The sequence below is a fragment of the Pseudophryne corroboree genome, chromosome 2 (genome assembly GCF_028390025.1).
Source record: "Pseudophryne corroboree isolate aPseCor3 chromosome 2, aPseCor3.hap2, whole genome shotgun sequence".
Lineage (NCBI taxonomy): Eukaryota > Metazoa > Chordata > Amphibia > Anura > Myobatrachidae > Pseudophryne > Pseudophryne corroboree.
Window position 1 is genome coordinate 1,002,549,198 of NC_086445.1, and position 25,190 is coordinate 1,002,574,387.

At 46.8% G+C, this 25,190-nt stretch overlaps 1 protein-coding gene across 2 annotated transcripts in view; it reads left to right on the forward strand.

The window, feature by feature from the left end:
* The window catches only part of SIM2 (SIM bHLH transcription factor 2), a 314,641-nt gene that overhangs the window by 213,230 nt on the left and 76,221 nt on the right, over window positions 1–25,190 (forward strand). For both annotated transcript variants that reach the window (XM_063956547.1, XM_063956548.1), the window contains 4 exons: window positions 2,154–2,353; window positions 4,464–4,570; window positions 8,391–8,538; window positions 14,761–14,929. In XM_063956547.1, the coding sequence (XP_063812617.1) occupies window positions 2,154–2,353; window positions 4,464–4,570; window positions 8,391–8,538; window positions 14,761–14,929 (624 nt within the window). The remainder of the gene's footprint in view (window positions 1–2,153; window positions 2,354–4,463; window positions 4,571–8,390; window positions 8,539–14,760; window positions 14,930–25,190) is intronic.

Consider the following 25,190-nt stretch of genomic DNA (forward strand, 5'->3'; position numbering starts at 1 on the left):
AGGGTCCATTAAGGTTCAGATTTCGGCCCTGTCGATTTTCTTCCAAAAAGAACTGGCTTCAGTTCCTGAAGTACAGACGTTTGTCAAGGGGGTACTGCATATACAACCTCCTTTTGTGCCTCCAGTGGCACCTTGGGATCTAAATGTAGTTTTGGGATTCCTAAAATCACATTGGTTTGAACCACTTTCCACTGTGGACTTAAAATATCTCACATGGAAGGTGGTAATGCTGTTAGCCCTGGCTTCAGCCAGGCGTGTCTCAGAATTGGCGGCTTTATCCTATAAAAGCCCTTACCTAATTTTTCATACAGACAGGGCAGAATTGAGGACTCGTCCTCAATTTCTCCCTAAGGTGGTTTCAGCATTTCACTTGAACCAGCCTATTGTGGTGCCTGCGGCTACTAGGGACTTGGAGGACTCCAAGTTGCTGGACGTAGTCAGGGCCCTGAAAATATATGTTTCCAGGACGGCTGGAGTCAGAAAATCTGACTCGCTATTTATCCTGTATGCACCCAACAAGCTGGGTGCTCCTGCTTCTAAGCAGACTATTGCTCGCTGGATTTGTAGTACAATTCAGCTTGCACATTCTGTGGCAGGCCTGCCACAGCCAAAATCTGTAAATGCCCATTCCACAAGGAAGGTGGGCTCATCTTGGGCGGCTGCCCGAGGGGTCTCGGCTTTACAACTTTGCCGAGCAGCTACTTGGTCAGGGGCAAACACGTTTGCTAAATTCTACAAATTTGATACCCTGGCTGAGGAGGACCTGGAGTTCTCTCATTCGGTGCTGCAGAGTCATCCGCACTCTCCCGCCCGTTTGGGAGCTTTGGTATAATCCCCATGGTCCTTACGGAGTCCCCAGCATCCACTTAGGACGTTAGAGAAAATAAGAATTTACTTACCGATAATTCTATTTCTCATAGTCCGTAGTGGATGCTGGGCGCCCATCCCAAGTGCGGATTGTCTGCAATACTTGTACATAGTTATTGTTACAAAAATCGGGTTATTATTGTTGTGAGCCATCTTTTCAGAGGCTCCTCTGTTATCATGCTGTTAACTGGGTTCAGATCACAGGTTGTACGGTGTGATTGGTGTGGCTGGTATGAGTCTTACCCGGGATTCAATATCCTTCCTTATTGTGTACGCTCGTCCGGGCACAGTATCCTAACTGAGGCTTGGAGGAGGGTCATAGGGGGAGGAGCCAGTGCACACCAGGTAGTCCTAAAGCTTTTACTTTTGTGCCCAGTCTCCTGCGGAGCCGCTATTCCCCATGGTCCTTACGGAGTCCCCAGCATCCACTACGGACTATGAGAAATAGAATTATCGGTAAGTAAATTCTTATTTTATATTTTTTTAACAATGAAAGGTTTTTATAACTGACAATCAAAATGCATTAATGCGAATCAAATAAATAAAGACACTTCAGGGCTTATGTAATAGCCTGTGCCCGTATTTTTTAAGCGGCAATCTTTTAAAAGGCAAAAGCATGTTGGTTTTGCCTTTAGAAATGATTGCCACTTTAAAAATCATGCAGACTTTATGGAATTCCCGCAGAGCATGCAGCTCGCAGACTATTACATAAGCCCCTTAGCATACACACAGTATTTGCCCTTCAACTTCTTGTCTTAGTTAATTTTAGTTAAAAGTGTTAATGGGGAACTCTTGTGTACCACGGTGGCGTTGCGATGTACACTATTTAGAACATTCAACTAATAAAAGCAGTTATAAACAAGGTTAAAATAATTTGTGGCGTATTTCATGTAAATAAAAAAAAATGGCAGTATAAAACACGCTGTAACCAAGTAATCGCAACCAATCAGCAGCTACGGAGAATCTAGCAAAGTGGAATTAATGAAAGAGAATGCACCACACCTATAGGGGGAAATGTATCAAACCTTCTACAAAAAGTAGGTGGAGCAGTTTCTAATAGGAACTAGCTTCTAGCTATCATTTATCAAGTACTTTCCATAAATTATGTAGATGCTGATTGGTTGGTATGGGCAACTTTTCCACTTAGCAGGCTTAATACATTTAGCCCATAGTTTTTCAAAGGTATTCTCGTGGGCGCAATAGATAGGACAACATGGTCATAAAGTGCTTGTGTCCCGTATGGTCTGTTTAGTGTATATGTGATATGTTTTATCTTTGTGTGACAGGTGATTCACTGCAGTGGGTATCTGAAAATAAGACAGTATATGCTGGACATTTCCTTATATGACTCCTGCTATCAAATTGTAGGGCTGGTGGCTGTGGGTCAGTCCTTACCCCCGAGCGCCATCACAGAGATCAAACTCCACAGTAACATGTTTATGTTCAGAGCCAGTCTGGACCTCAAACTCATTTTCCTGGACTCAAGGTAAGCAGCCATATGTACTAAGGAGGATGTGACACCCAGGGGGAGAGTTAGAAAATGTTTGAGAGAGTCAAGAAGATGTTGCCCATAGCATAAATGATAAATAGAAGATCATTGATTGCTATAGGAAGTTTCCCCCTCTTTATCTCTCTCAAAGGTTTGATACACTCCTCGCACAGTGCACAATTCTAGTAATGGGATAGTAAAGAGGCAGTTATATATATATATATGGGTTCTGAACTTCTATTCATGAAGCAGTGAAACGTGTGGAGAAGTGAGCCAGTAGAGAAGTTGTCCATGGCAACCAATCAGCATTGAAGTAACATTAATAATTTGCATACAATACAATTGTATGGAGCAGCTGATTGGTTGCCATCACTTCTCCACAGGCTCACATCTCCACTCTTTTCACTGCTTCATGAATAGACCCCTAATTCCAACAGTTACAGTTTGGCCTATTTATATTGTATTCTATCAAGTGTGAATGGCAGTTTCCATATGGTTTAATATCCCTGCAGTCCCTTAGCTTTATCGGAGCTTGGCCCATTAACTAATGTCATCTTAGAGCAGGCATTCCCAACCACGGTACTCAAGGCACACTTACAGTCCAGGTTTTAAGGATAACCATACTTGAGCACAGGTGGATACATCAGTACCTAAGGTATTTTGATTCAACCTTCTGTGCTCAAGCATGGATATCACTAAAACGTGGAATGCTAGTGTGCCGTGATGTTGGGAAACACTTTTAGAGGGATAACACTCCTGTGATAAGTGGTGAAGGAGAATTTAATGTGGGACATTGCGGTACAGCCTCTTATCGTACGCACTTTCCTGGCATGACCTTAATAATAAATTGCCACGTTAATGAAGCTGTTATTACGGCGGAATGTGGCAATAACACATGTTAATGAAAGGATCATTTCAAAGCTTAATAAATAGGCCCCGTATGTTCATGTTTTTTGGGTCTATTACATTATACTTACGTCAACCTGACATTGCATCCTATGAATTACTTTGGCAAGGTGCTTAGCATCTTAATAAAGCCATTTGCAAGGTTAAAGGATCGCCAACGTACATTCGCTGTGTTTGGAATGGGCATGGTGGTCGGACAATGGATCCCCAAAGGGAGAAGTGACCTGTCCTGCACTGATGAGGCTAACGAAGGGAGAAACAGACCTGTCTACGATTGGACGATCTCTGTCAGCAGAAGCCTCTGTCATGGTCTTAAACAGTGATTCTCAACCTCGGTCCTCAAGTACCCCCAACAGTTCATGTTTTCCATGTCACCTAGCAGTTGAACAGGTGTATTCATTACTCACTGACACATTTTAAAAGACCCACAGGTGGAGCAAATTATTTAACTTGCAATCCTGTGAGGAGACCTGGAAAACATGGACTGTTGGGGGTACTTGAGGACCGAAGTTGAGAACCACTGGTTTAAACCCACTATTACTGATGCCCCACTATTACTGGGGCATCGACTCATAGAACCAGGGCTGTAACTAGGGGGGGACGGCAGGGGCAATTTATGCCACTGCCCAGGGAGAAGGGTCTTTAAGGGCGGCACCATTGCTGTCTGATGGCACATATTTTGCTGCCATGTAAATGAACTTACCAAGCGATACTGTCTCCTTCTTTTTAGCCACTTGTTATGAGAATTCAGTGTTTTAGAAATACAATTGGCATATCATTTTTTTATTTATAAAAGCTTGGTTTGGGAAATGTGCTATTTTTAATCATTTGTTTCATTTGAATGACTATTAGTCCACATGGTATAAATTATTTGCGTTTGTGTATTTTATAACTTGCAGCGGAAACAGCTCCAATATCCAGTGGTTATGCTAATTTGTTTTTTACGATCACTCATAATTTTATGAATACACCGCATCCAATAAATGTAATCAGCTCTTGGCTTTCAGACATCGTGTACAGCCGTCAAAGTTTTGTTCTCTTGGACTAAAAATGAGATCCGAATATGTTTTGTTGTTGCACAGAAGATCCAAAATAGTCTGCACTCCATGCAGAGTCTCCAGATATTGTAGGCTGTGTTGCAGGGATGAATGGAAAACACATCTATGAAAGTAATACTCATTACTCATTCTGTTCTGTGCAGAGTAGCTGAATTAACCGGTTATGAACCTCAAGACCTCATCGAGAAAACTCTCTACCACCACGTCCATGGCTGCGATGTTTTCCACCTGAGATACGCCCACCACCTTTGTAAGTGTAAACATCACACACAGAGAACACTCGCGTGCCTTCAGCAATTCGCATTTGGTGCCTTTTTAAGATGACGGATTGTTCAGAAGTAGAATTACCAACAGAATAAATGTATATATAGCAATAGCCAACGTGTACATGGCTGCATTTCACCTTCAGATATTAATTTATATGCTTGTAAATGCCAGGGTACAAATATTATACTTATGCTTAACGCAGAGATGCAGCTTGACAGTGTTGAAGTCACTTGGAAGTAGAGGTGGCAGTGGACATTGTGCAAGGGGGCGGGATTGTCATTTGACTCCGCCTCCCACAACTCAGTTACTAGAATGACATCATCGCACACAAGTGGTCGGGCTATGATGGCGTTTTGTCCATCAACACAACCCACCGCTCCCTTTTCGGTTGGAAATGTGTGAGCATTTGTGAGTCTCCCAGATACACACATTAACATACTTGTGCACAATGTAATTCTGTAATAAAGAGTCATGTACTTCATAGAGAGCATTCAGTATGATTTACTGGCGGACGGGATGGCGGCTGTCAATATATCCTGACAGCGGCATCCCATCCGCCAGAATGCCGGCAGCGGGGGGATCGCAAAGAGTCCCCTTGCGGGCTCGCTGCGGTCGCCACGCTGCAGTCACCACGCTGCGGTCTCAATGGCTCTCTGTGCTTACCCACTCTATGGGTGTTGTGGATACCCACGAGTGGGAACAGTCCTGTTGCGCCGGGATTCCAGCTGGTGGCATTGTCAGCTGTCAGGATTATGGCATCGGTATCCTGACAGCCTGGATCCCGACAGCCGGCAAATTAAACACATCCCCATAGAGAATAGTGTATAGATAATTAATAATAATAATAAATTAATAATATTTTTTTTTAAATTTAGCACATCTACGATCAGCTTCCCTGGCATGCCGGGGGACACCCAGCGCAGGGCTACGCCGCCCCGCATGTCAGGCCCTACCCCGCCGCACAAGTACAAAAGCATTGCACAGCGGCCATGCTTTTGTACTTGAAGAGTAGCTCTCGGCCAGCGCAGCTCCTGCACGCTGGCAGGGAGCTACTCGACGCTGCCCAGGTCGCAGCGGCTGCGTGTGACATTACGCAGCCACCGCAGCCCGCCCCCCTATTGGTCTGGGCACACCTGCGTTGCCCGGACCGCGCTCCCTAAACGGCGGCCAAACGCCGCCGGCCCGCCCCCTCCCGCCCAGCAACCGCATCTGTCTGACAAGCAGGCAGAGGCGGTCACAGGGATAAGACAGCCACACTGCGGTGCCGGCGCATGCACAGTTCAGACCTGATCGCTGCTGTGCAAAACGCACAGCAGCGATCGGGTCTGAATTAGCCCCATTGCCTCGTGCAACAGTGCAAATGGAAATGACAAGATTTGTAACGTTAATAGATGGACACAACTTCATATTAGTCACAACACTGATGAAATAAGTAGTATTACCTGGAGTGATCAATATGCAATCAGGCAATCAGAAACAACTAAATAGTTTGTTCAGAGCCAAAGAAGGTGGGGGCACAGGGGATACTGTACCCCGGCCCCCGTCTGTCTGGCCCCTCCACGCGGTTGGAGCACACTGACACCACTAACTCTCCCTCTTGTGCAGCAGCAGAACCAGGCTGCCAGAATGTGAGCCAGACAGTATGCAGTGCAGGCAGAGACTCAGGAGTATCAGGTTTCATGAGCTACCAATGGAGCTTCCCGACCAGAAGAGAGATAGGAGGAGAGAGCTGCAAGTGACCCAGGGATCCCAGCTTCTCCTCCTCCCTGCCTTTGTAATCTGTTATCTAATGAGAGTACTAGAGAGAGAGACACGCAGAGAGTCCTCCGGAGTCCTGTCCCAGTGTGCAAGATAAATTATAGAATTTATATTTCTATGTGTATTTTAAGGTTGTTTAAGTTGTCTTTGTTCCACTACAAGAAAAGTTTATAAAATAGTGGTCTCTCAATTAGTTGGAGCTATAAACAGTGCCCAGGCATTATTAAACTATTAGTTTACATCTAATAAACACCATTGGTTTAAATTTAATATACACAATCCAAACCCCCCCCCCCAACATGACTCATTCCAGGAGGGACAAAATGCTCCCTATCTGGACTTCCCTATTAATTTCTGATTGCAATCACCTGTGTTGAAACACCTTTCTTATGAATAAAATAGTTCAACGCAGGTGACGCCAATCATATATTCAGAGGGAAGTCCGGGTAGAGAGCATTTTGTCCTTCCTGGAATAGGACATGTTGGGAGGTATGCACAATCTAATATACACAACCCCCCAACCTCCGGGCCCCCCCTGTTTTAAGTGCCCCGGGCACCCCCAAAGCTTAATCCGGCCCTGAGTCCGCTGATGGCCCTCTCTGCACCAGCCCTCCAGTGCCTACAAGAGATACGCCTCCTAAGTGAGTACCTGGGCATGCGCTCTTGACTATTTTGTATTTACATGGCTACGTCCTTACTGTATTCAGCTTACGCTTCTCCATTTCCGCTGTCCCACATTCCACCTCTCCCGGCACAGGGTACATATACAGTATGTCTTTATATTACCCCCACCCCAAAGTAATGGTATACACCCAACTCTAAATGAAGCCCAATATCCACCCACTCTCCCAAATGGGTTCTGGATGATAGGTCAACAGGTCGTAGTGCTTTAGGTAGACACGTACAAAAAGGTTGAGCGGCACAAAAGGTCAACAGGTTCAAATAGTTGACATGATAATGGTCAACACATATATCGTCAATGCCTCCCCCCCTCCCCCCCTTCCCAACATTTTCATCATTTACCATCCACGTGGAACACTATTGGGAATAGTAACCTGTGCCAAGCGCAGCAAAGCACCTTGCCCAAAGGGGAGTGGTATGATACACCGGCAGACATGATGACGGCTGTCAGTATACCGACAGCGGCATCCCGTCCGCAGGAATACCATCAGCGAGTCCCCTCCAACCAACCGAGTAGGAATTACGGGCGAGTGTTTTTCTACCGGCCGTCTGTAAAATGCCGACTGTCGGGATTCCGGCATCGGTCTCCTGAACACCGGGATTCCGACAGCAAGCATTTTAACTGGATCCCACCCGAAGCATGGCGAGCGAAGCGGTACATTATTTGGAGTCACACGTGGTTGTAAAAATCCTGTCGACCTTTTCTGTGTTGACCGTTTCCATGTTGACCTTTTGACTGTCTCAACCTTTTGTGCTCGTCATCCTTTTCAAGTGTCTACCTTTTACAAGTTAACCTATTGACCCTGTCGACCGCATTGCATGTCGACCATATGTGATCGATCTATTGACGGTCAACCTAATTCTGGCAGACCCAAGATCCACGCTCATCCCCCAAACTCATTACAATACAGAGGTTTTCATAATATATCATTTTAACACTTTGCATACAGAAGTTGATACTGCCACATTCACACGGTGACAGTCACTGTATTGTGTATATGGGGGGTAATTCCAAGTTGATCGCAGCAGGAAATTTTTTAGCAGTTGGGCAAAACCATGTGCACTGCAGGGGGGGCAGATATAACATGTGCAGAGAGAGATAGATTTGGGTGTGGTGAGTTCAATCTGCAATCTAAATTGCAGTGTAAAAATAAAGCAGCCAGTATTTACCCTGCACAGAAACAAAATAACCCACCCAAATCTAACTCTCTCTGCACATGTTATATCTGTCCCCACCTGCAGTGCACATGGTTTTGCCCAACTGCTAAAAAAATTCCTGCTACGATCAACTTGGAATTACCCCCATAGTACGTTAATATTGATGACTGCATTCTAATTACTGGTGTCTGGTTTCTTTTTTGGAGTGCTGGTAAAAGGCCAGGTCACCACAAAGTACTACAGGCTGCTTTCCAAGCACGGAGGATGGGTCTGGATCCAGAGTTACGCAACAATCGTCCACAACAGTCGCTCCTCCAGGCCTCACTGTATAGTGAGTGTGAACTATGTGCTCACGTAAGTGTGCGTCATTCATCCACACATGGGTTTATGGGGGTCATTCCGAGTTGATCGCTCGCTAGCTAGTTTTAGCAGCCGTGCAAATGCTATGCCGCCTCCCACTGGGAGTGTATTTTAGCTTAGCAGAAGTGCGAACGGTTGTATCGCAGAGCGGCTACAAAAAAAAATTCTGGAGTTTCAGAGTAACTCAAAACCTACTCAGCGCTTGCGATCACTTCAGACTATTCAGTTCCGGATTTGACGTCACAAACCCACCCAGCGTTCGGCCAGCCACGCCTGCGTTTTTCCTGGCACGCATGTGTTTTGCCGCACACTCCCTGAAAACGGTCAGTTGCCACCCAGAAACGCCCACTTCATGTCAATACTCTGCGGCCAGCAGTGCGACTGAAATGCATCGCTAGACCTTGTGCAAGACTGCATCGTACGTTGTGCCCGTACGTCGCGCATGCGCAGAACTGCCACATTTTAGAGAATACACGTAGGATTCAGCGTCACCTGCTCTGCACCTCTGAGAATGTGTCTAAGAATGTGTGATCCCTGGAGCAGGGTGTTTTGCAGCGGTGAGAGTGTGCTCAGGAGCTTAGGGGCCCCCGGTAGGCAATGCCAGGCTCCCTCACCTCCGAGCCCCATAGCGGCTGCACTCTCTGCAGTAGCGATAGTTCTGCCAGTGTATCAAAATACAGACACTTAAAAAAAAAAAAAGCACATCTGTATCCAAAAGCAACAAGCGCAAGCAGAGTCCCAAAACACGAGAGTACACACACTAACATAATTTCCAGAATAAACACGCATTAAAGTCCAAAAACCTTCAATCCTGAAAGCAGTTAAAAAACATCCACGCACACGTTCAGCAGAATGGGCTAAGCCGGCTCATATAAACAGCGCAATCAATCCATAATTATCAAATCACAGGCAATTGCAATGTAATTTGAATGGAGTGCAAACAGATGACTCAATAGGCATTGGCTGCATTCAGGACAGGGTCTACGTAATAACTCTAAACATGCAAAACTGGAATAAACCCTTAAACCGTATGGGAAGGTGTAAAGTCTGCTTTGCTAGGAAAAACACACTGAACTGAGCAAGTCAGTCTGACAGGGACATAAAAATAATAAAGTAGCAAAACCATGTACAAAATCCAAACATGCTTCTCCTAGTTGTTAGTGGAAGGAGAGATGAAAGGGCATGATGCCAGAACCTACTTACTGAATCATATTTCTGGCAACTGGAAGCCCCCTGGTATGGAGTACATAAACAGGACAAGACTATGATGATACAATAGACAGACACCTACAGTATAAATAGAGGGTCACTTACATCTGTACGGTGTAGTGGTGATTTGTGCAGGATTATTGGTCCCGCCAGATTGTGGAGAACTAGCCTTTTGCACCCAATGGCTTTGTGTTACAATTGCACATTTCCCATTGTGTAGCAGCCTTACTTACCTTTGCCAATGCCGGATCCTCACGCATGTGTAGAGCCACTGAGTAGGCGGCGGAGGGATATGACCGGATCCCTCTTCGCATGCCCAGAACTCCTTCCCATAAGAAGGTGCGGGGCTCTGCGGGCAAGCGCCATCTGAAGATGGCGTTTGGCAATCTCTGAAAAACTTTACAATTTCAGAGTTTGATGAATATCAGGCAACCCTATCGGTCCCCTAACGCTGAATGACCTGTTACATAAAATAGGCGGAAGTGATGATGAATAGGCCCCACAGAAAAACAACAGGGAAACCGGACAGACCTTGTAGCCAGGGAGAGGCCACGATTAACCAGCACTCTGAATATATGAATGTTTACAAGAGTCTTATATTGGGCTGGGAGATACACTGAGCTGCAGCTACACCCATTTGGGATCCGGTCTTTAAGTCGACAGCACTTAGGTCGACGCTCGCTACGTCGACCACTATTGATCGACATGCATTAGGTCGACATGTTCTATATGTCGACATGGTCACTAGGTCGACGTGGGCAAGGTTGACATGAAAAAAGGTCAACATGAGTTTTTCACTTTTTTTTTACATTTTTAGACCTTTTTCATACTTTACTATCCACATGGACTACGATTGGGAGTAGTAACCCGTGCCAAGCGCAGCGGTAGCGGAGCGAGGCACCTTGCCCGAAGCCATGCGAGGGGACACGGTGCACTAGCTGGGGTTCCCTGTCACTTTATAGAGAAAACAACACCAAAAAAAGTGTAAAATGCTCATGTCGAAATTGATGACTCTATCGACCTATTTCAGGTGTCGACCTAGTCACTGTCGACCAATAGTGGTCGACCTAATGCAGAGCCGGCCTTGGGCATAGGCAAACTAGGCAAATGCCTAGGGCATTTGATATGCTTAGGAGCACCAGCAGCCTCTGCTGATTAAAATGATATGCGGCATGCCTATATTCTGTGTGTAACTCAGGCTGTATCTGCATACAAAATGCTACGTTGCAGTGTATTCCTGGAAATCACTGTAATGTAGCATTTCGTATGCACATACAGCCGCAGTTACACACAGAATATAGGCATGCCGCATATCATTTTAATCAGCAGAAGCTGCTTGTGCATCCTAGCCACATAGTAATGCAAATAATATGATGCATTTTCATAAACAAAAGGCTCCCGACGTTAGCAGAGCTGTCAGCTGACTCATGCCAGTCATCTCCTGCAGAACTAGCGGCGGTGCTAGGGGGCACCAGCCAAAATCTTGCCTAGGGCATCATATGGGTTAGGGCCGGCTCTGACCTAATGACTGTCGACCTAGTTACTGTTGATCCTATGATCCACACCCACTCATTTACACCTCAGAGCTCGTTACAGGGGACAGGTCAGACAAGGAGAGGGGGAAATACCCCAAAAACCAGAGATGTTAAAAATAAAATGCAGAGTTGACATTGTGGCAAGTCGCAGCGATGGCTAAAGATCTGCGTCCCCAATCGCATCTCTCAGCACATACGGCAAATATTGGATATAATAAAACAAAACACATTATCTACACACAAGAACACAAGTACATATAAAGATTATTATTACTGCAGTGTATATTGGGGGCCATTCTGATCCGATCGCACGCTGCTCTTCTTCGCAGCCGTGCGATCGGGTCAGGACTGCGCATGCGTGGCGGCCACATTGCGCAGGCACGTCGTAGCGGCAGCGATGCCGCTAACGAAGAAAACGGTCGCAGCGGCGACTGCAAGAAGATTGACAGGAGGAAGGCGGAACTGGGCGTCAACTCACCATTTTCTGGGCGTTAATATCCAAACGCAGGCGTGTCGAGGCGCTTGGAGGGCGGATGTCTGACGTCAATTCCGGGACCTGCATCGCAGGATTGATCGGACAGGATAAGTAGCTGTTACCCTGGTCTTGTTGTACACAAAACTTTTTTTGCATAGCAGGGCTGCACAAGCGATCGCAGCCTTGCTATGCAAAAATACACTCCCCCCATAGGGCGGCGTCTAGTTGATCGCACGGGCTGCAAAAAGTGGCAGCCTGTGATCAACTCGGAATGAGGGCCATAGGGGGTCATTCCGAGTTGATCGTAGCTGTGCTAAATTTTGCACAGCTACGATCTTCTTCCCTGACATGCGGGGGGATGCCCAGCACAGGGCTAGTCCGCCCCGCATGTCAGTGCCCCCCCCCCCCCCTCGCAGAAGTGTAAAGGCATCGCCCAGCGGCGATGCCTTTGCACTTCAAGAGTTGCTCCTGGCCAGCGCAGCTTTAGCGTGCTGGCCGGGAGCTACTCATCGATCCCCGGCCCGCAGCGGCTGTGTGTGACGTCACGCAGCCGCTGTGGACCACCCCCCGTTCGGTCCGGCCACGTCTGCGTTGGCCGGACCAAACCCATGAAACGGCGGCCAAACTCCGCCGTTCCGCACCCTCCCGCCCAGCAATCGCCTCTGCCTGTCAATCAAGCAGTGGCGATCGCATCCCTGCTACAGCCTTCGGCCGTCTGGCATGCGCCGGAGCACTACGGCGCATGCGCAGCAGGGACCCGTTCGCTCTGCTGCGTTAACACGCAGCGAGCGAACGGGTCAGAATGACCCCCATTGTCCTTCTACAGTGTAGTGCAGCATCCTACACTATCTGTTGTTTGCTTCTATACTGGGGCAGTATAACTCTGTCCCACATGCAGAAGTCTGCCACCTTGTGGCCAATGCCAAAGAGTTTCAGAGGTTCTTTAAGAAAAACACCAAAATCTAGGGGATGCAGTCAGTTTACCTCCAATCAAAATCCCGACACCAATTGACGATGGTCAAAATCCCGACATGGTCAAAATCCCAACATGGACAAAATTCCGACATTTAAAATACCGACAAGGTCAAAATACCGACATGTAAAATGCCGACAGGTCAAAATACCAACATGAGTTTTTCATGATTTTTTTCATTGAAACCGACTTGTTCATACTTTACCATCCCAGTGGACCTGGAGGGGGAATATAATAGTGTGCCGAGCGCAGCGAGGCACCGTGCCCGAAGCATGGCGAGTGCAGCGAGCCATGCGAGGGGACGCAGTACACTTTATATGATGTCCATGTTGACTTATGTCGACATTGTCGACATAAGTCAACATGGACACCATATAAAGTGTACTGCGTCCCCTCGCATGGCTCGCTGCGCTCGCCATGCTTCGGGCACACTATTATATTCCCCCTCCAGGTCCACTGGGATGGTAAAGTATGAACAAGTCGGTTTCAATGAAAAAAATCATGAAAAACTCATGTTGGTATTTTGACCTGTCGGCATTTTACATGTCGGTATTTTGACCTTGTCTGTATTTTAAATGTCGGTATTTTGTCCATGTCGGGATTTTGACCATGTCGGGATTTTGACCATCGGTCAATTGGTGTCGGGATTTTGAACGTCAGGATTTTGATTGGAGGTATTTCATACCGATCCCAAATCTAGTATCAGGTAGAGTTAAGATTACAGGGTAAATTTATTAAAGATTGTTTTTAATTCGATCTCTATCAATATTGTGTTTCAGGTGCGAAAACGCACATTAACTAACAGACAATTTTTTTAACAGTGATTTTTAAATGTTAGTTTACGTCAATTTAGATCAAACTAAAATGGATTAAAATCAATCAGTAGTAAATGTACCCCGTCACCTGGTAGAAGATTATCTAAGAAGCAGTCTGTCAAAGCGGTTAATCATTGGCAGCTTGAGATGGCAATAGAAAAAAAAACTAAACAAGCCAGATTTAGCGTTTATTTTTTATTGCTATTTTAAATTCATCGGTCGATGATCAGTGACTTTGACAAGTCACTACTTGGTAAATATACCTACAGGTGCACATCTCAGAGGAGTAACGCACCAGAAGCAGCAGCCACGCGTTTCACGGATCAGGAAGGAAGCAGACTTGATCCATGAAACGCGTAGCTGCTGATTTTGGAGTGAAACCTTTTAACTCTTTACTTGCTACTTTTTGATAGATGTATTTTCTAAATATTATTTGAATTTGTCTTTATATGAATGTGTTTAAATCAATTGAACTACGCTAATTCCTGAGAATTTACCAGTTATTTGTTTGAACTACAAAATTACTGTGCTGGAGATATTTTTCTTATCTACAACTCACAGGGAAGCACTATATCTATATAAACTATAAAAAAAATATATATTGTATATAACATACACGCACACACTTATTTACATACTTACACTTACATAGGGGGTGATGCATGCAGCAGGTCAACGATGCAATGCTGAGATTTGCGGGTCTGTGGAGAGGAAGCAGTGTAAAAATAACGTGATTCTCATACAATCGGGTCATATTAGGCCCCCCCTTTCCCCACAGTCCCACAAGTCATGGCATAATGCCATGAGGTAGGGAATTAGTATCAGAAATAAAAAATTTGGTCCATCAAGGCAGGTTTCTGGTACTCAGAAACCCCCCCCCCCCCCATGTGTTTGCCACTGCTATCTAAAGAATATGTACAACTCTAGTCACCAGCATTCTCTTCATATTCATGAATATTGCAAACACATTGTGATGATTAAAATGAAAATATAAAAAACACATACACAGATATATGAATCTATTGTAAAGACCGCACAATTTTACCTGTGGGTGGAAATGATAGAACAATGAGGCAGCTGCTGACATCCAGTCAGTAGCACCTACAGACCACGACCTAACTGTGAGAATAATTACACCGCTGCATTCCTCAGTCACCTTCACATAGTTGACGAATTGGTGCAAATATTTGTCTTTGTCCCTCTATACAGAGACATAGAGTATAATGAGCTGCAGCTATCCCTGGAGCAGGTGACTGTTTCGAAAGCCCCATTTCCATGCAGGACTTCAATGAACGCCTCGCAGGAGACACGCAAGCCCTCCAAACTCAAGGCCGCAAAAGTCAGAACTAAGCAACAACGATCAAACCCATATGCAGAGGCAAGTATCTGACATTTCCAGCACATGGTCTATTGCCCTGGTGAGTAGGGAGCAGGACCAGCTCCAGTGTGACGATTGTTAAGATTTTCACACAGGTAATTGTTACACAGGTAACTGCACAAGTCCTGTACTGTACACACGTATGCACAGACTGATAGTGGTCACGTGAGTCCTGTACTGTACACACGTATGCACAGATTGATAGTGGTCACGTGAGTCCTGCACTGTACACATGTATGCACAGACTGATAGTGGTCACATGGGTCCTGTACTGTACAACAGATGCACAGACTGATAGTGGTCACATGAGTCCTGTACTGTACACACGTATGCACAGACTGATAGTGGTCACGTGAGTGCTGTACTGTACAACAGATGCACAGACTGATAGTGGTCACATGAGTCCTGTACTGTACACTAGAGATGAGCGCCTGAAATTTTTCGGGTTTTGTGTTTTGGTTTTGGGTTCGGTTCCGCGGCCGTGTTTTGGGTTCGAACGCGTTTTGGCAAAACCTCACCGAATTTTTTTTGTCGGATTCGGGTGTGTTTTGGATTCGGGTGTTTTTTTCAAAAAACACTAAAAAACAGCTTAAATCATAGAATTTGGGGGTCATTTTGATCCCAAAGTATTATTAACCTCAAAAACCATAATTTACACTAATTTTCAGTCTATTCTGAATACCTCACACCTCACAATATTATTTTTAGTCCTAAAATTTGCACCGAGGTCGCTGTGTGAGTAAGATAAGCGACCCTAGTGGCCGACACAAACACCGGGCCCATCTAGGAGTGGCACTGCAGTGTCACGCAGGATGTCCCTTCCAAAAAACCCTCCCCAAACAGCACATGACGCAAAGAAAAAAAGAGGCGCAATGAGGTAGCTGTGTGAGTAAGATTAGCGACCCTAGTGGCCGACACAAACACCGGGCCCATCTAGGAGTGGCACTGCAGTGTCACGCAGGATGGCCCTTCCAAAAAACCCTCCCCAAACAGCACATGACGCAAAGAAAAAAAGAGGCGCAATGAGGTAGCTGTGTGAGTAAGATTAGCGACCCTAGTGGCCGACACAAACACCGGGCCCATCTAGGAGTGGCACTGCAGTGTCACGCAGGATGTCCCTTCCAAAAAACCCTCCCCAAACAGCACATGACGCAAAGAAAAAAAGAGGCGCAATGAGGTAGCTGTGTGAGTAAGATTAGCGACCCTAGTGGCCGACACAAACACCGGGCCCATCTAGGAGTGGCACTGCAGTGTCACGCAGGATGGCCCTTCCAAAAAACCCTCCCCAAACAGCACATGACGCAAAGAAAAAAAGAGGCGCAATGAGGTAGCTGACTGTGTGAGTAAGATTAGCGACCCTAGTGGCCGACACAAACACCGGGCCCATTTAGGAGTGGCACTGCAGTGTCACGCAGGATGTCCCTTCCAAAAAACCCTCCCCAATCAGCACATGATGCAAAGAAATAGAAAAGAAAAAAGAGGTGCAAGATGGAATTGTCCTTGGGCCCTCCCACCCACCCTTATGTTGTATAAACAAAACAGGACATGCACACTTTAACCAACCCATCATTTCAGTGACAGGGTCTGCCACACGACTGTGACTGATATGACGGGTTGGTTTGGACCCCCCCCAAAAAAGAAGCAATTAATCTCTCCTTGCACAAACTGGCTCTACAGAGGCAAGATGTCCACCTCATCATCACCCTCCGATATATCACCGTGTACATCCCCCTCCTCACAGATTATCAATTCGTCCCCACTGGAATCCACCATCTCAGCTCCCTGTGTACTTTGTGGAGGCAATTGCTGCTGGTCAATGTCTCCGCGGAGGAATTGATTATAATTCATTTTAATGAACATCATCTTCTCCACATTTTCTGGATGTAACCTCGTACGCCGATTGCTGACAAGGTGAGCGGCGGCACTAAACACTCTTTCGGAGTACACACTTGTGGGAGGGCAACTTAGGTAGAATAAAGCCAGTTTGTGCAAGGGCCTCCAAATTGCCTCTTTTTCCTGCCAGTATAAGTACGGACTGTGTGACGTGCCTACTTGGATGCGGTCACTCATATAATCCTCCACCATTCTATCAATGTTGAGAGAATCATATGCAGTGACAGTAGACGACATGTCCGTAATCGTTGTCAGGTCCTTCAGTCCGGACCAGATGTCAGCATCAGCAGTCGCTCCAGACTGCCCTGCATCACCGCCAGCGGGTGGGCTCGGAATTCTGAGCCTTTTCCTCGCACCCCCAGTTGCGGGAGAATGTGAAGGAGGAGATGTTGACAGGTCGCGTTCCGCTTGACTTGACAATTTTGTCACCAGCAGGTCTTTCAACCCCAGCAGACTTGTGTCTGCCGGAAAGAGAGATCCAAGGTAGGCTTTAAATCTAGGATCGAGTACGGTGGCCAAAATGTAGTGCTCTGATTTCAACAGATTGACCACCCGTGAATCCTTGTTAAGCGAATTAAGGGCTCCATCCACAAGTCCCACATGCCTAGCGGAATCGCTCCGTGTTAGCTCCTCCTTCAATGTCTCCAGCTTCTTCTGCAAAAGCCTGATGAGGGGAATGACCTGACTCAGGCTGGCAGTGTCTGAACTGACTTCACGTGTGGCAAGTTCAAAGGGCATCAGAACCTTGCACAACGTTGAAATCATTCTCCACTGCGCTTGAGACAGGTGCATTCCACCTACTATATCGTGCTCAATTGTATAGGCTTGAATAGCCTTTTGCTGCTCCTCCAACCTCTGAAGCATATAGAGGGTTGAATTCCACCTCGTTACCACTTCTTGCTTCAGATGATGGCAGGGCAGGTTCAGTAGTTTTTGGTGGTGCTCCAGTCTTCTGTACGTGGTGCCTGTACGCCGAAAGTGTCCCGCAATTCTTCTGGCCACCGACAGCATCTCTTGCACGCCCCTGTCGTTTTTTAAAAAATTCTGCACCACCAAATTCAAGGTATGTGCAAAACATGGGACGTGCTGGAATTTGCCCATATTTAATGCACACACAATATTGCTGGCGTTGTCCGATGCCACAAATCCACAGGAGAGTCCAATTGGGGTAAGCCATTCCGCGATGATCTTCCTCAGTTGCCGTAAGAGGTTTTCAGCTGTGTGCGTATTCTGGAAAGCGGTGATACAAAGCATAGCCTGCCTAGGAAAGAGTTGGCGTTTGCGAGATGCTGCTACTGGTGCCGCCGCTGCTGTTCTTGCGGCGGGAGTCCATACATCTACCCAGTGGGCTGTCACAGTCATATAGTCCTGACCCTGCCCTGCTCCACTTGTCCACATGTCCGTGGTTAAGTGGACATTGGGTACAACTGCATTTTTTAGGACACTGGTGAGTCTTTTTCTGACGTCCGTGTACATTCTCGGTATCGCCTGCCTAGAGAAGTGGAACCTAGATGGTATTTGGTAACGGGGGCACACTGCCTCAATAAATTGTCTAGTTCCCTGTGAACTAACGGCGGATACCGGACGCACGTCTAACACCAACATAGTTGTCAAGGCCTCAGTTATCCGCTTTGCAGCAGGATGACTGCTGTGATATTTCATCTTCCTCGCAAAGGACTGTTGAACAGTCAATTGCTTACTGGAAGTAGTACAAGTGGGCTTACGACTTCCCCTCTGGGATGACCATCGACTCCCAGCAGCAACAACAGCAGCGCCAGCAGCAGTAGGCGTTACACGCAAGGATGCATCAGAGGAATCCCAGGCAGGAGAGGAATCGTCAGAATTGCCAGTGACATGGCCTGCAGGACTATTGGCATTCCTGGGGAAGGAGGAAATTGACACTGAGGGAGTTGGTGGGGTGGTTTGCGTGAGCTTGGTTACAAGAGGAAGGGATTTACTGGTCAGTGGACTGCTTCCGCTGTCACCCAAAGTTTTTGAACTTGTCACTGACTTATTATGAATGCGCTGCAGGTGACGTATAAGGGAGGATGTTCCGAGGTGGTTAACATCCTTACCCCTACTTATTACAGCTTGACAAAGGGAACACACGGCTTGACACCTGTTGTCCGCATTTCTGTTGAAATACCTCCACACCGAAGAGCTGATTTTTTTGGTATTTTCACCTGGCATGTCAACGGCCATATTCCTCCCACGGACAACAGGTGTCTCCCCGGGTGCCTGACTTAAACAAACCACCTCACCATCAGAATCCTCCTGGTCAATTTCCTCCCCAGCGCCAGCAACACCCATATCCTCCTCATCCTGGTGTACTTCAACACTGACATCTTCAATCTGACTATCAGGAACTGGACTGCGGGTGCTCCTTCCAGCACTTGCAGGGGGCGTGCAAATGGTGGAAGGCGCATGCTCTTCACGTCCAGTGTTGGGAAGGTCAGGCATCGCAACCGACACAATTGGACTCTCCTTGTGGATTTGGGATTTCGAAGAATGCACAGTTCTTTGCTGTGCTGCTTTTGCCAGCTTGAGTCTTTTCATTTTTCTAGCGAGAGGCTGAGTGCTTCCATCCTCATGTGAAGCTGAACCACTAGCCATGAACATAGGCCAGGGCCTCAGCCGTTCCTTGCCACTCCGTGTCGTAAATGGCATATTGGCAAGTTTACTAGAGATGAGCGCCTGAAATTTTTCGGGTTTTGTGTTTTGGTTTTGGGTTCGGTTCCGCGGCCGTGTTTTGGGTTCGAACGCGTTTTGGCAAAACCTCACCGAATTTTTTTTGTCGGATTCGGGTGTGTTTTGGATTCGGGTGTTTTTTTCAAAAAACACTAAAAAACAGCTTAAATCATAGAATTTGGGGGTCATTTTGATCCCAAAGTATTATTAACCTCAAAAACCATAATTTACACTCATTTTCAGTCTATTCTGAATACAGTACCTCACACCTCACAATATTATTTTTAGTCCTAAAATTTGCACCGAGGTCGCTGTGTGAGTAAGATAAGCGACCCTAGTGGCCGACACAAACACCGGGCCCATCTAGGAGTGGCACTGCAGTGTCACGCAGGATGTCCCTTCCAAAAAACCCTCCCCAAACAGCACATGACGCAAAGAAAAAAAGAGGCGCAATGAGGTAGCTGTGTGAGTAAGATTAGCGACCCTAGTGGCCGACACAAACACCGGGCCCATCTAGGAGTGGCACTGCAGTGTCACGCAGGATGTCCCTTCCAAAAAACCCTCCCCAAACAGCACATGACGCAAAGAAAAAAAGAGGCGCAATGAGGTAGCTGTGTGAGTAAGATTAGCGACCCTAGTGGCCGACACAAACACCGGGCCCATCTAGGAGTGGCACTGCAGTGTCACGCAGGATGTCCCTTCCAAAAAACCCTCCCCAAACAGCACATGACGCAAAGAAAAAAAGAGGCGCAATGAGGTAGCTGTGTGAGTAAGATTAGCGACCCTAGTGGCCGACACAAACACCGGGCCCATCTAGGAGTGGCACTGCAGTGTCACGCAGGATGTCCCTTCCAAAAAACCCTCCCCAAACAGCACATGACGCAAAGAAAAAAAGAGGCGCAATGAGGTAGCTGACTGTGTGAGTAAGATTAGCGACCCTAGTGGCCGACACAAACACCGGGCCCATCTAGGAGTGGCACTGCAGTGTCACGCAGGATGTCCCTTCCAAAAAACCCTCCCCAATCAGCACATGATGCAAAGAAAAAGAAAAGAAAAAAGAGGTGCAAGATGGAATTGTCCTTGGGCCCTCCCACCCACCCTTATGTTGTATAAACAAAACAGGACATGCACACTTTAACCAACCCATCATTTCAGTGACAGGGTCTGCCACACGACTGTGACTGATATGACGGGTTGGTTTGGACCCCCCCCAAAAAAGAAGCAATTAATCTCTCCTTGCACAAACTGGCTCTACAGAGGCAAGATGTCCACCTCATCTTCACCCTCCGATATATCACCGTGTACATCCCCCTCCTCACAGATTATCAATTCGTCCCCACTGGAATCCACCATCTCAGCTCCCTGTGTACTTTGTGGAGGCAATTGCTGCTGGTCAATGTCTCCGCGGAGGAATTGATTATAATTCATTTTAATGAACATCATCTTCTCCACATTTTCTGGATGTAACCTCGTACGCCGATTGCTGACAAGGTGAGCGGCGGCACTAAACACTCTTTCGGAGTACACACTTGTGGGAGGGCAACTTAGGTAGAATAAAGCCAGTTTGTGCAAGGGCCTCCAAATTGCCTCTTTTTCCTGCCAGTATAAGTACGGACTGTGTGACGTGCCTACTTGGATGCGGTCACTCATATAATCCTCCACCATTCTATCAATGTTGAGAGAATCATATGCAGTGACAGTAGACGACATGTCCGTAATCGTTGTCAGGTCCTTCAGTCCGGACCAGATGTCAGCATCAGCAGTCGCTCCAGACTGCCCTGCATCACCGCCAGCGGGTGGGCTCGGAATTCTGAGCCTTTTCCTCGCACCCCCAGTTGCGGGAGAATGTGAAGGAGGAGATGTTGACAGGTCGCGTTCCGCTTGACTTGACAATTTTGTCACCAGCAGGTCTTTCAACCCCAGCAGACTTGTGTCTGCCGGAAAGAGAGATCCAAGGTAGGCTTTAAATCTAGGATCGAGCACGGTGGCCAAAATGTAGTGCTCTGATTTCAACAGATTGACCACCCGTGAATCCTTGTTAAGCGAATTAAGGGCTGCATCCACAAGTCCCACATGCCTAGCGGAATCGCTCCCTTTTAGCTCCTTCTTCAATGCCTCCAGCTTCTTCTGCAAAAGCCTGATGAGGGGAATGACCTGACTCAGGCTGGCAGTGTCTGAACTGACTTCACGTGTGGCAAGTTCAAAGGGCATCAGAACCTTGCACAACGTTGAAATCATTCTCCACTGCACTTGAGACAGGTGCATTCCACCTCCTATATCGTGCTCAATTGTATAGGCTTGAATGGCCTTTTGCTGCTCCTCCAACCTCTGAAGCATATAGAGGGTTGAATTCCACCTCGTTACCACTTCTTGCTTCAGATGATGGCAGGGCAGGTTCAGTAGTTTTTGGTGGTGCTCCAGTCTTCTGTACGTGGTGCCTGTACGCCGAAAGTGTCCCGCAATTTTTCTGGCCACCGACAGCATCTCTTGCACGCCCCTGTCGTTTTTTTAAAAATTCTGCACCACCAAATTCAAGGTATGTGCAAAACATGGGACGTGCTGGAATTTGCCCATATTTAATGCACACACAATATTGCTGGCGTTGTCCGATGCCACAAATCCACAGGAGAGTCCAATTGGGGTAAGCCATTCCGCGATGATCTTCCTCAGTTGCCGTAAGAGGTTTTCAGCTGTGTGCGTATTCTGGAAAGCGGTGATACAAAGCGTAGCCTGCCTAGGAAAGAGTTGGCGTTTGCGAGATGCTGCTACTGGTGCCGCCGCTGCTGTTCTTGCGGCGGGAGTCCATACATCTACCCAGTGGGCTGTCACAGTCATATAGTCCTGACCCTGCCCTGCTCCACTTGTCCACATGTCCGTGGTTAAGTGGACATTGGGTACAACTGCATTTTTTAGGACACTGGTGAGTCTTTTTCTGACGTCCGTGTACATTCTCGGTATCGCCTGCCTAGAGAAGTGGAACCTAGATGGTATTTGGTAACGGGGGCACACTGCCTCAATAAATTGTCTAGTTCCCTGTGAACTAACGGCGGATACCGGACGCACGTCTAACACCAACATAGTTGTCAAGGCCTCAGTTATCCGCTTTGCAGTAGGATGACTGCTGTGATATTTCATCTTCCTCGCAAAGGACTGTTGAACAGTCAATTGCTTACTGGAAGTAGTACAAGTGGGCTTACGACTTCCCCTCTGGGATGACCATCGACTCCCAGCGGCAACAACAGCAGCGCCAGCAGCAGTAGGCGTTACACGCAAGGATGCATCGGAGGAATCCCAGGCAGGAGAGGACTCGTCAGAATTGCCAGTGACATGGCCTGCAGGACTATTGGCATTCCTGGGGAAGGAGGAAATTGACACTGAGGGAGTTGGTGGGGTGGTTTGCGTGAGCTTGGTTACAAGAGGAAGGGATTTACTGGTCAGTGGACTGCTTCCGCTGTCACCCAAAGTTTTTGAACTTGTCACTGACTTATTATGAATGCGCTGCAGGTGACGTATAAGGGAGGATGTTCCGAGGTGGTTAACATCCTTACCCCTACTTATTACAGCTTGACAAAGGGAACACACGGCTTGACACCTGTTGTCCGCATTTCTGGTGAAATACCTCCACACCGAAGAGCTGATTTTTTTGGTATTTTCACCTGGCATGTCAACGGCCATATTCCTCCCACGGACAACAGGTGTCTCCCCGGGTGCCTGACTTAAACAAACCACCTCACCATCAGAATCCTCCTGGTCAATTTCCTCCCCAGCGCCAGCAACACCCATATCCTCCTCATCCTGGTGTACTTCAACACTGACATCTTCAATCTGACTATCAGGAACTGGACTGCGGGTGCTCCTTCCAGCACTTGCAGGGGGCGTGCAAATGGTGGAAGGCGCATGCTCTTCACGTCCAGTGTTGGGAAGGTCAGGCATCGCAACCGACACAATTGGACTCTCCTTGTGGATTTGGGATTTCGAAGAATGCACAGTTCTTTGCTGTGCTGCTTTTGCCAGCTTGAGTCTTTTCATTTTTCTAGCGAGAGGCTGAGTGCTTCCATCCTCATGTGAAGCTGAACCACTAGCCATGAACATAGGCCAGGGCCTCAGCCGTTCCTTGCCACTCCGTGTGGTAAATGGCATATTGGCAAGTTTACGCTTCTCCTCCGACAATTTTATTTTAGGTTTTGGAGTCCTTTTTTTACTGATATTTGGTGTTTTGGATTTGACATGCTCTGTACTATGACATTGGGCATCGGCCTTGGCAGACGACGTTGCTGGCATTTCATCGTCTCGGCCATGACTAGTGGCAGCAGCTTCAGCACGAGGTGGAAGTGGATCTTGATCTTTCCCTAATTTTGGAACCTCAACATTTTTGTTCTCCATATTTTAATAGGCACAACTAAAAGGCACCTCAGGTAAACAATGGAGATGGATGGATTGGATACTAGTATACAATTATGGACGGGCTGCCGAGTGCCGACACAGAGGTAGCCACAGCCGTGAACTACCGCACTGTACTGTGTCTGCTGCTAATATATAGACTGGTTGATAAAGAGATAGTATACTCGTAACTAGTATGTATGTATAAAGAAAGAAAAAAAAACCACGGTTAGGTGGTATATACAATTATGGACGGGCTGCCGAGTGCCGACACAGAGGTAGCCACAGCCGTGAACTACCGCACTGTACTGTGTCTGCTGCTAATATATAGACTGGTTGATAAAGAGATAGTATACTCGTAACTAGTATGTATGTATAAAGAAAGAAAAAAAAACCACGGTTAGGTGGTATATACAATTATGGACGGGCTGCCGAGTGCCGACACAGAGGTAGCCACAGCCGTGAACTACCGCACTGTACTGTGTCTGCTGCTAATATATAGACTGGTTGATAAAGAGATAGTATACTCGTAACTAGTATGTATGTATAAAGAAAGAAAAAAAAACCACGGTTAGGTGGTATATACAATTATGGACGGGCTGCCGAGTGCCGACACAGAGGTAGCCACAGCCGTGAACTACCGCACTGTACTGTGTCTGCTGCTAATATAGACTGGTTGATAAAGAGATAGTATACTCGTAACTAGTATGACTATAAAGAAAGAAAAAAAAACCACGGTTAGGTGGTATATACAATTATGGACGGGCTGCCGAGTGCCGACACAGAGGTAGCCACAGCCGTGAACTACCGCACTGTACTGTGTCTGCTGCTAATATAGACTGGTTGATAAAGAGATAGTATACTCGTAACTAGTATGTATGTATAAAGAAAGAAAAAAAAACCACGGTTAGGTGGTATATACAATTATGGACGGGCTGCCGAGTGCCGACACAGAGGTAGCCACAGCCGTGAACTACCGCACTGTACTGTGTCTGCTGCTAATATATAGACTGGTTGATAAAGAGATAGTATACTCGTAACTAGTATGTATGTATAAAGAAAGAAAAAAAAACCACGGTTAGGTGGTATATACAATTATGGACGGGCTGCCGAGTGCCGACACAGAGGTAGCCACAGCCGTGAACTACCGCACTGTACTGTGTCTGCTGCTAATATATAGACTGGTTGATAAAGAGATAGTATACTCGTAACTAGTATGTATGTATAAAGAAAGAAAAAAAAACCACGGTTAGGTGGTATATACAATTATGGACGGGCTGCCGAGTGCCGACACAGAGGT